At 34.7% G+C, this 12,037-nt stretch overlaps 2 protein-coding genes across 2 annotated transcripts; one reads left to right on the top strand and one right to left on the bottom strand.

Annotated features, from left to right (window-relative positions):
* The first annotated feature begins 3,613 nt into the window (after positions 1-3,613).
* Positions 3,614-5,356, top strand: LOC124917166 (RHOMBOID-like protein 1). Its single transcript, XM_047457661.1, has 4 exons — positions 3,614-4,066; positions 4,277-4,440; positions 4,518-4,681; positions 5,084-5,356. The coding sequence occupies exons 1-4, from the start codon at positions 3,870-3,872 to the stop codon at positions 5,339-5,341; spliced, it is 783 nt and encodes a 260-aa protein (XP_047313617.1). The 5' UTR covers positions 3,614-3,869; the 3' UTR covers positions 5,342-5,356.
* Positions 5,357-7,744: 2,388 nt separating this feature from the next.
* On the bottom strand, positions 7,745-11,656 carry LOC124917164 (methylsterol monooxygenase 2-2-like; the record flags this gene model as incomplete). The annotated part of the gene is made up of 6 exons (XM_047457660.1): positions 7,745-8,068; positions 8,440-8,520; positions 8,606-8,818; positions 9,104-9,223; positions 9,322-9,467; positions 11,492-11,656. Coding segments are annotated over 6 exons (807 nt in total), but the record flags the coding sequence as incomplete, so codon positions are not given.
* Positions 11,657-12,037: the final 381 nt, after the last annotated feature.

Here is a 12,037-nt window from a genome sequence, read left to right as displayed (position 1 = left end):
ATTTTACGAACCTCTTCAGCAAGAATACGATCTCTAACTTCAACAAAGTTCACTTTAGCATTTCCAACTGAATTACTAATTGCTTTCCTCATAGGTTCCAAACTATTTGGTAGAGATGCTAACAAAATCAGGGCACTAACTTCCTCCCCAAAATCAATCTCAACAGGTAGCAATTGATTCACAATTGTATTGAATTCATTTAAATGAGTAGTGACAGAAGTACCATCATTCTTAAGTAAAAGAGTTTTTTTTATTAAGTGTACCTTGTTGTTAGTAAATGATTTCTCATACATATTAGAAAGAGCTTTCATCAGACCCATGTTGGTCTTCTCCTTTGCTACATTGTGAACAACCGTCTTGGCTAGCGTTAATCGGACAACTCCCAAAACATGTCTATCAAGGAGTTTACATTCAGCTTCATCCATCTTCTCTGGTTTCTCACTCAAAGGAACATGAAGTTTCTTTCTATAGAGATAATCTTCAATCTGCATTCTCTAGAAGGCATAATCTGTCCCATCGAATCTTCCAATACCATGTCTTAAACTGTTCTCGTTTGCCATCATTTCCAATGCTCAGATCTAGCCTAGATGATATTATACCAGTTGTTAGGATTTGTATCTCCCAAATCCGACCTACTGGAAACAATCTGTAAAAAACACAAGAAAGAAGAACACAAGAAGACACCGATTTATAGTGGTTCACTCAAATTGAGCTATGTCCACTTCAGCCACCACCAGATTTCATAATGAAGAAGAAGTGTTAGGATCTAGGTAGCCGCTGGAGGACCGGGGTTGGACCGGTTAGTGGTTCTCACTCGAAGGGTGGTGGTTAATCCGATTAGAGATTAACACCGGGGTTTCAATACTACACAACCTGTCACAAACCCTTGAACTAGGTTCAAGCGCGGAAGAGGTTTGCTTTCAGGTTGAAGCAGCACACTTGTATGATAGGCATAACCGGTTTCGGATGATGGGGGTTTGAAAATTGATGGGTCGGTTTTGGTAACCTGGTGATTCGGCTTGGATAGAGTTAAGTCGGTTATGGCGGTACGGGTCGGTTAGAAAATGGAACCGGCAGAAAGTAAATGACAAAACCGATTTTATGGATATTCGGAGATAAAACTCCTACGTCACCCCTTCCTCTCGAAACCGCGAGAAGGATATTCACTAAGGAATACAAATACAATCCGACCGAGACTTATTTCCTGCTCGATAACACTCTTACAATTTACACCGGAATTGTAAAATACACACACTAGCACTCAGGCTTTCTCTAGAGATAGAACGCACTGTTTTCACTTGTAAATTAAATGCTCTTAGAATTTCTCACTTGTCCCACATTTACTCTTCTTCAACTGCTCCTTTTATAGGTGAAGTATGTCAACAGTCATATTTCACTTCCTTGAATCTGATTGGCTGAGCAGAGGTTCAGTGATTCAGTGATTTAGTGTTTCAAACCCTGCAGTCGTCTTTTCAGACCTGACGGTCAATCTCGCAGACTTGGCAGTCTGTTCTTCCGGTGTGTAAGACAAACCTGCTAGGTTTGTCTTTTACTCATTATGGACACTGTCTGTTAGACAGTTGTCTGTACTTGGAAGATCTCCTTTCTGACTTATCCCGAAGTGGAAAGATCCTGTAGGACTGTCTTCTACAGCCTGCAGACTTTCCTCAGACTTGTATGGATATGGAAGTGTTCAGTCTGTTCCTTTGGTATCATTCTCAACAGATACCCGAATTGTCTTCTTGTACTAGTCGGTCATTCGAATTAACCGGATGGCTTCCGGTGTGAGTGGTATAACCGGACTTCTTCCGGTTATTCCTCTGCCTTGTGGTTGATCGGCTGTCTGATGTTTCCGGTTTTAAACTTTGGCCGATCCTTTTTTGTGCGGTCATGTTCAAAGTGTTCCTAGTCGGTTTAGTGACTTGACCGGCTAGTTTTCTTTAGCCGGTTCATTTGTTTGACCGGTCCGGTTCCTTTGTTCCTGCATGGAAGGTTTATTTATGTTAAGTTTTGTGAACCGGTCTAATTTTATCTAACAAGAAGGAATACAGAGTTTTTGCCTCGCCTTTTATCTCTCTAGAATTCTGTCTTTACCATGTAAACCCTTAATAATCACATATTTATAGGGTAAACATGCAGGTAATAAACTTAAATAACTTTGGTCAGACTCAAGCCCAAAACCAAAAAGAAAACCCAATAAACTCCAATTAACAATGTAGAGTTTATTATAAGTGTAAGCTCCATAACTCAACAGGTATAACGCAAGAAAGTGTCACCGTGTAAACAAGACGTTATGAGTTAGCAATATATGGATAGTTTACATGTGGGACATTGCTACAAGTTGTTCGCTAAGATGATTCCATATAATTTTTGTTGGGTAAAACTTTGAAAGTCAAAGATTTCATCTAAGATCTCGTTCTTTAGATGAAGCGTTATTCATGGTAAAATTCTAACGAATGATCTGTAAATGAAAAAAAAATGTATTATGACTAATCGTTGTCTTATGTGTCACAAATATGTTGAATCGACAACTCACTTATTTTTGCATTGTCGAAGGGTGACTAGTATTTGAAGTCTTTTGTAAAGTAACTGGAATTCATTGGGTGATGTCCGAGTCTTTGGGTTGTTATTGAGAAGTTTGGATTGATGCGACAGATATGATAGACCTATATATTTTTTTTAGTGAATATCTAGTTGGAGAGAAATCGTCAATCTCTCAATTATCGTAGTCTTCGGAGAGTTAATCGTTCTTTTAAGAATTTACTAGCTCCATAATTTAGTGATTACTGTTTTTTCTTTTTCTTTTTTCAGTTATGCTTTGTTGTTTTACTTAAATGATTTTTTTAATATATATAAATTTAAAAAAAAAACATATATATTAAGTTATATATATATATATATATATAATTTTTTTACAATTTTAAAAGAAACAGGTCACTATCATTAATTAGTAAGATAATTCAACCTACTAATATTCCAAACAAATATAATTCAAATTATAAATTATTATTATTCAACTTAAATAAAAGGAAAATACTAATGGATAAAAGTATAAGCAAAAATATAGTATTATGGGTTAGTTGATTAAACATAAGAAAATGAGATATACTAAAAAAAAGAGATGAAGTTTTTAAAGAGGGAAACAATAGTAGAGAGTTTGAGTTAAAAAATATATATATTTAATTTTTATTTTATATATATTTATAATTTAATATATATATATTAAATATAATATATATTTTAAAAATATATATTTATTAATTTAATTAATTAATTTTTTTTATTATTATTCATTTTAAAAATACATAAATTAATTAATTATTAACCGTAATATATATATATATATATATAAATTAATATATAAGAGAAATAAATAATTGGATTAAAAAAATAAAAAAAAATTATATTTAACTTTTTTTATTCTCTTATATATATATATATTTGATTTATTCTTCTCTTTTTTGCCTTAGTCAATCTTAATAAATACTCCACGTCATTATTGGCTACAAAAAGTGAAGAGTATACAAAATTCCATGTGACTATGTCATTTTCCCTCCATCTGAAGCCGAATGAGCTCGTTACCGTTGCGTCTTTCATGGGACGGTATGATATTGATTCTACCATCACCACCTTCAATTAGCTTACATTCTCTCTTTCTCTTTCCCCCTTTTCACCATCCATGGTTCCCTGAATTCTTAACCCCCAGCCCAAAATAGCTATCCTCTTCTGAGTCCACCACCAACGTCTCTTTCTTCCTTCCTTCGTCCTAACAGTGGACCGGTTTCCGCCGCACAAGGAAAGGAAACCGCAAGGATATTCATTATTCTCCAACCAAAAAGGAATTCGATCCATTGTCAGCTGCTTCAAATATGTACGAGCCCTACAAGAAACACTTCCCATGGTTGATCCCTACCTTCGTCCTGGTCAACATCGGCCTCTTCGTCCTCGTTATGTACAGAAATGACTGTCCAAGTCGTTCCGATGATTGCATCGCCGGCGATATCCTTGGCCGCTATGCCTTCCAGAGCCTCAAAGTTAATCCCCTCCTCGGACCCACAGGTGAAACGTAAGTTTTTGCCAACCAAATTAACATGCAGATCGATAAGATGTGTCCTCATTAAGAAACATTTCATGAATGTTTGTTTGTTTGTTTTCAAGTTTTTCAACCAATGGGTTTTAAATTATTAGAAAACAATATATATTATTAAGCTTAGAAAAGTTAGAACACAATCATTTTCATTTTAAATTTTTAATTTTGAATGCATCCTTTGTGCAGGCTAACGGCTATGGGGGCTCTTGATGTGCACCGAGTGGTCCAAAAACATGAAGTATGGCGCCTTTTAACTTGTATGTGGTTACATGCTGGGGTGTTCCATGTTTTGGCCAATATGTTTAGTTTAATTTTTGTTGGCATTCGCCTTGAGCAAGAGTTTGGCTGGTGTAAGTCCAATCGTTTCTCTCTTTCACCATTGTTATTTTTCTTGTTTACTTACAACACTATTTCTGTGGTTTTATAGTAAAGATTGGGGTACTGTACATTATAGCTGGAATTGGTGGGAGCTTGTTGTCATCTTTGTTTGTCCATGATACTATCTCCGTTGGTGCCTCTGGTGCATTGTTTGGTTTACTTGGGGGAATGTTATCTGAACTCATTACAAATTGGACAATATATGCTAACAAGGTACTCTAATGTTATTTAGATTTAGTTCAAGTTAACTATGTATGATTTAAGTAGGCAATTTAGTTCAAATGTTGATGTTGCTTTCCTTTATGTTACTTCCAAAGTAGCTTTTTCAGCTTCATCCATTCGAATTTTCATTCTCTTTATCATCAAATGAATGGCATCTTAAGAGTCTAGCTATGATGGCTCTTGTTCACAGACCATGAGTGATTTGACTCTTCCTAGCCCCCACCAATAACTTAAAACATAAAACATAGATATCTTCATTTGATTTATTTTTTCAAGACACTTGCTCCTTCCGCACTTAAAATTCAAAATTCAGTATTCAGCACTTTATTTTTCATATAATCAAACACCAACCATATAGACCATTGTAAAGTCTGTTTTTCAATTTCTCCTCAGTGTGCAGCATTGATGACTCTACTTACCATCATCATAATTAATCTAGCCGTTGGAATCTTGCCTCATGTGGACAACTTTGCACATCTCGGAGGATTCTTCTCAGGTTTTCTCGTCGGATTCATTTTCTTGATCCGCCCACAATACGCGTATGTCAAGCAACGTCATGCAGGCTACCTTGGAGAGACATCCAAGCCCAAATACAAAGCATACCAATTTGTACTGCTAGTGATCTCTCTGTTGCTTCTGATTGCATGGTAATTGTCACCTTCCTAATTTAATTATCTTTCAATCTATTCAATTAAAACGATATATTGATGATTCAATTGAAAACTAAACAACAGTTTTGCAATTGGCTTTCATTTGCTCCTCCGAGGGGTTGATGGAAATGACCATTGTTCTTGGTGCCACTACTTGAGCTGCGTCCCCTCCCCTCTATGGAGTTGCAAACGACAACAGTACTCTTGCGAGGTAACTTATACTGGAACTGTGACCCCTATATGTGTTTGTGTTTTATATGTTTTCTTGGCTAAGTTTTGTTTTTTTATGTGCAGTCCACAACTATGGGAACAGAAATTACCCTCAAATGCACTAGCAATGGAAGGTCTAAGGTATACCCCTGGCCCTTAATAGATACCACTTCTGATTTGGGGCAGCTGTGCTCTGTACTTTGCACTTGAAATCCATATATGCGCGAGGCAAAATGAAAGAAAATGCAGCACGGTCTGTCCTGTTCCGACTTAACTGTATTAACGTCGACACGTGTTTGCCGAGCGAGAAAGGTCGCAATGTATAAATCAAAGTTTTCACAATCCATACATGTAGTATATATATCTCGCTTCTTAGTGTTACCTATCCCATTAAACATTAAATTTTAGCCATTTATTTATTAAACTATTGGCCCAATTGCGATTTGAGGTTCGAAATTATGTCGTTTTTACCAGGGTGATGTCTTACACTGCACCACGTAGGTGTCTTATATTGTATCGAATTTTTGGGTAGTTTGTATCTAGAAGATAATCACTCTTTTTCGTCGTATTTTTCTCTCTTAAGTTGGGAGAGTGAGTTATATCTAAGATTATGCACGCAGTCGTGTAAACTAAGTTATTTTCTAGGGCAATATTTAGACACATAGTCTAACTCAATTGATTTGAAATTGTCGTGCCTTTTTGTCAGACCGATTGCATTTGAACGTATCTGAAATTGATTATGTCTTTCACTTAGAAGTATCTTAGATTTGAATGGTGGTGATGAATGAATATCTTGTAATGATAGAACTCTTGGAGTTGGACATAAAAGAATGTGGTGTACAAAATTCTAGGGTCTTTATCCAAATAAAATCTCTTGAGATTTTTCAAACAAAACACACATAATTATTTATTTTATGTTGATTCTTGTAATCGCATTTTAAAAAATGTCTTTAGGAGTTTTATTTTAATGGCAATGCATTTTCTGAAAAAAAAAATGTCCTATTATAAACATTTTAACACAATAGGTCATAAGAATGTAATATTAATTTATGGAATTAATTTTTACATGTTTAGGAATGGTCTGGTGAGTTTCCAATAGAAGGAATTCAAATTGGATAGGTGGTGGATAATATTTGGAGTTTTTCAAATATTCTCTCCAAATTCTTACTACCAGCAAAATGGACGGTCTTGTCTTTTAGGTAGTAGATGATTGGGTAGCTAGATTTAGCTGAATTTTGGTGACATTGTAGCAAGATGAGTTTATAGTATTATGGAGAAATAAAGGAAAGTTATCACTATGTTTTGTTGGAGAAAATAGTTTCTATAGTAACATAGATTGAGAGATCCAAGAGAGTTGTTGTTGAGTGTTCTTCATTCCTTTTCTTCTTTTACATTCTTGCTTGTAACATCTAGTAATATATCTAGTAAGGACATTTTCCCTATCTCTATGAGTTTGGACTGAACTATTATAAAATTTTGGGTACTTTACATTTTGTTTGATTACTTCTTTTCTACATACTTTCAGATGAATTCAATCAATAGATTATTGTTGATGGTTGTTTATTTACTTGATTGAGTATTCTGTATTTGTGAACTTTATGCTCCATACTTTAGTAAATCGTCAACAATGACATTGTTTGTTCCCGTTCTATTTGTCTTTCTTGTCAATTGTCATCTTGGTCATAGAAAATGTGTATTTTTTGTCCTACTTGCAACTTAGTCATTCTCATCGCTTTCAAAAGAGAAGTTGGTTTCAAATTTTGAATAGATAATTTCAAAAGAGAAGTTGGTTTCAAATTTTGAATCGAATTATCTGTGACCAAATTCTTTCTGAGGGTTAGTTTGTTTCAAATCCTTTCCATTCATGTAATGGTCTTTCAACTCGCTCCAAGTCATCACTCGATTAAGATGCCTACTCTGTGAGTATGAACAAAACCATCGGCGAACTTGGTCGTACAAGTATGACAATTCCCATAAATACAATCATTATCTCTTCAACATTTTTGTTAACCTTGTTTACTGCTGATAATTTTGTTCCCTCTGCACATGATCATCCTCACTTTGTCGACGATAAAGAATATATTCCTACCGTGTTGAGTAAAGATTTCCAGTATTGAAATTCTGGAGTCGTTGAGAGAGAAAGAAAGAAAAGAGAGTACACCTAGAGATTTTAGTAAAGGAGATGCACTTGAAATGGCCACAACAAACTCCCAATCAATTTAGTCATTGTATGGAATTTTAAGACTTATTTTCAGACCCACACAAGAGGATCTGGAACATGAATGTCTAAAAATGACAAAGTTCCCAACTGAATCTATTATATGCTACAATCCAATTATTCTTTCCAATAAAAGAAAATAAATAAATAAAATCCCACACACTGAACCAAGAATTTAGTTTGAAACCAACTCATGCCAATCCTCCCATCTGCAATTTCTACTGCTGCTTCACTTCTGCTTCAAATTCATTGTTCTTTAGTGCCTTCAATTTTCTGTAGCCTTTGTCGGTCCCAAAAATCCTGATAAAAAGTCAAACAAATGTATATCCAAATAAACATTTCAACTTCAAGCATATGCATGAGATTAGGCATGATGTTTAGACAATGAGGAAAAAAGGACCCCGAGGAACAGTGCCAAAATTTATGTTTTTATCATGCATTGATTCCCTCAATCCCATCATTGTGGCAAAGTTGTTATATTCTCCAATACCATTAGGTTAACATGGCTACCATTAATATAATCTTCTACAATCTCAAAATTAATAAATTTTATAATAGAAACGGAAGGAAAACAGTAAACATCCAATGGCTTGATTTTAAAGAAAATTCAGTTATTCTCATAGTTGAAAACTAGACTAGAATAACCAAACCATGCATATGAAAGAACATACCAGTCCATGTAAACAAAAGTTGAAGAATAGTTTCCAGACTTTGTGTAGAGTAGCCTATGATGATAGTCATGAAAATCAGAACTGCGCAATTAACAAAACAAAATTGTTAGAAGCAGCAGAGACACACAGAAAAAAAAGGCAAAAACAAAATAGTTTTTATGCTTACCCTCCATACAAAGGTAAGAAGTTGGAGGGGCTCCATGGGAAATGGTAACCGCAATGTGCCTCCACCGTCTCAAGTACTCGTACTACCATCCACAGCCAGAGAGTGAAGAGATGCGGCCCTGTCATAGCTGGGCCCACAATTGTAGCAAATCCCAGGAATAGGATTTCAGCAGGGTGAGCATATTCAGATGTTAGTCCGAATGGTGTTGCAAACCTGTAATTTTGAGATCAGTAGGATAAGAATCCCGTGATTAAGCGAATCTGATGCATGTAAATTGGGGTTCTTTATCTAAAGCAGTGCTGCAGTGAAAATTTTTTCCCGAGAGTTTGTAATGCCTGCCTTAACTCTGTAAACTTGTAAGGCATACTATGTGTTTGAGGGACATTGATGTTTGTAATATCACTCTATTCTTGGTTTTCTTCTTGTAACAGTTTACTTCAGCCTGCCTAATACATATTTGGTTGTAATAAAAAGATTTTTTGGGGATTCTTCACTTACTCATGATGAATGCTATGGACATGCTTGTACAGCCATTTACTGTGTAGGATCCTGTGCCCCCAATAGAATACAAAATCCTCCAAGATAAAATAGAACAGAATCTGTGTTGAGACTACTCTCCTGCCCACACAAAGAATCAGAAATCATTTCGAAATCTTTTATTTCAGAACCTACTTTTACTTGATTATTAATTTTTTTGTTTGTTTTTTGGAAATTACCAGGATGGTAGAGGAAGACTACTTCGCATACCCATGAATTGAAAGACAGGGTAAGATAGAAGCATAAGAGGCAGGTTGACACTAAAATGATACATGAGTAGCTTGGCAATACACCGTCCCTGAGATCCTGCGGTATTTGTCTTTGCCTGCGTTAGAGAGAATGAACGAAAACCTATTATGCCAACACATCAAACACAAGGCAATGCCAAATGACCACAGTTGATATTTAAATGACGGATTGAAAATTTTAAACTAAGCTAGATTTTGACCTGAATCGTTGATAAGTGATAAAACTAGAACTTGTAGCACACAGAGATCGTTTAAAATGAATCCAAACTCCAATAGATTTTCAGAAGCCATTCAATTAAAAAAGGAAAGACAAAAATTATATTAACAACACACTTCTCTCTGCAGTTCCTTCAACTATAAAAAAAACTACATTTATAATCAGAATGCACGTGTCAGTAGTTTGATATGGCAAAGGGCAATAAGAAAGAGAAAATATCATCAAGAGGCTCCAATGATATAAACAGGTTGCAGTTCAAAGACAAAAAGAAAATCAACAGTCCTTCATATTTATTATTGCAAAAATTGCTCAACTTGAAAGAGTGAATTATGAAAGAACGCACTGCTGCCATTACAAGGCCATGATAAAGATATGTAAATCATAGAATCAGATGTGAAAAAAAATGAACAAAGAAATGATCAGATCAATTGATTCTGAACAAGAAATATACATAATTAAGGAAATAGATTGCAATAGCATAACCAAATGATTTAAGGAAAACGACAAATTTCAATTGGAAAAAGATACCCATGTACTAATAAAGGAACAAGATTACACATAACTTTATTAATAAGGGGCAAAATTAACCACCTGTATTAATGTAGATGAGGGAAGAGTCACAGGAACATGAGTAAACAAAACGGGTATCTATGTTAATATATCTCATTTAATCTAGGAGACAATTGATTTTCCACCATATTAATAAAACTCGAGTAATTTTATTCTTTTCATGTTTCTTAAAACTAATGTATCATGATAGTTTTGCCCCAATTGAAAAAGTTTATGCATAAATTTGTCTCGTTTCATTTCTTAATTGATTTTGAGTATTCAAACCTTGATTAAAGATAAGTTAATGATGCACATAAAAGGGAAACAATCATCCTTTGTGATTTAATTAAAAGATGCACTTAGAGTCATGTAAATATTAGTACATTCATGGATATACAGAAACTTGTCCAAAATATAAACATAGCAATTTCTCAAAATGTCCGTTACAAACATGTCAATTTATACACCTCTAGTTTGGCTCTGAATATATAGATATCAAGATTTAGTAATTCCGCAGTTAAAAGAACTAAAAATTTATGATACAGATTTTCTTGCATTTGGCTATCTTTATTTAGGGTTAGCCTATGTCTGAGAAGGCAAAGGGAGTAGATGAAAACAAGAAGCAAGTTTCCCTAAAGCAACAATTGATACTCGAGTATTTTGAGTTCAATTCATTGTGTTTTATTGGGAACATTTAATGCCACACCATTTAATCGTTCAATTCACTAGCTTTTATTGAGCACGCTTATGCAAGACCTGTTGCTGACGATGTGATTAAATGAAGGCCATTTAGGAAAGAAATGTAATGCATGTATGAGATGCAATACAGTTTTACAGAAGAAAATAAAATTCTTAGTATGTGAAGTCAATTTAGGTAGTAGAAAGAAAAATTCATTGTTAATCAATACAAAAGAAAAAAAGCAATGAAGCAACATTTGCATGATCAGATACGAATTACAGATGTGATCTATATAGGATTGATGACAGTTGCATATTACATGGAAATCAAGTGTGAGTTTCTTGCAATAAGTCTTTTGGCATAGTGTTTTGAAAATAAAATAAGCAAACTAGTTCATGTGTATGCATAGAGAATTAGAGACAAAAGCAAGAACAAACACAGAAATATTGAAATTATTACACGTCGTGGACCCAATTCTAGCAAAACATGGAGAATGGCAACAAATGATTTAATGAATATTCTTGTCCATGATACTTCACATCAAGATCACAAGGGTGTAAAGAGTGTAACACTAAATAGTACATATTCCTTTTCATAGCTTCAAGTTCGGATGACATAGAATCACTGAACCAAACAGCAGGAAATTGAATTGAAACCTGAATTTTGTATTTACTCAGCCATCCAGCTCGTTCAAGAAATACGAAAGGTAGTCCAGATAAGAAAAAGACACTCTCATGTAGGATGAAACTTCCAATACAGGCAAGTTGAAAGTCGCTAAAATGAGTGATCAGATACTGCAAAACAAAAACAAAAACAAAAGACTTTCAGACACGGTAATGCAGAAATGCATGCCACAATCAAATAAACCACTTCAAAACAGAATTAAATGAATTTGGAAGATCTTCTAAGGAAGTCAAAGTTGGGATTTTTATTTATACAGTGAAAGGGGTTTTTCCCTAAAATCCAGAGGGTACATGGATCTGTCAGTGAAATCAACTAAATAGACAGCAAAATAAGTAGGATCCAGTCATTTTCGGAGTTGAATTCATATCCAAAATCCAGAAACATTGAACTACGCTGGCACTATATAAAAGGAGCCTCTACCAGATTCAGAACTTCACCACCAATTACATGGCTAGCCAAAAAGAGAAGAACATCGTTCAAAAATTCTGAACTATCTTCCGAATCATAACAGCTTAACA

The sequence above is a fragment of the Impatiens glandulifera genome, unplaced genomic scaffold, assembly GCF_907164915.1.
Source record: "Impatiens glandulifera unplaced genomic scaffold, dImpGla2.1, whole genome shotgun sequence".
In the NCBI taxonomy this organism is placed as follows: Eukaryota; Viridiplantae; Streptophyta; class Magnoliopsida; order Ericales; family Balsaminaceae; genus Impatiens; species Impatiens glandulifera.
The sequence above is the reverse complement of the archived record's forward strand: the minus strand, read 5'-3'. Positions and strand labels throughout refer to the sequence as shown.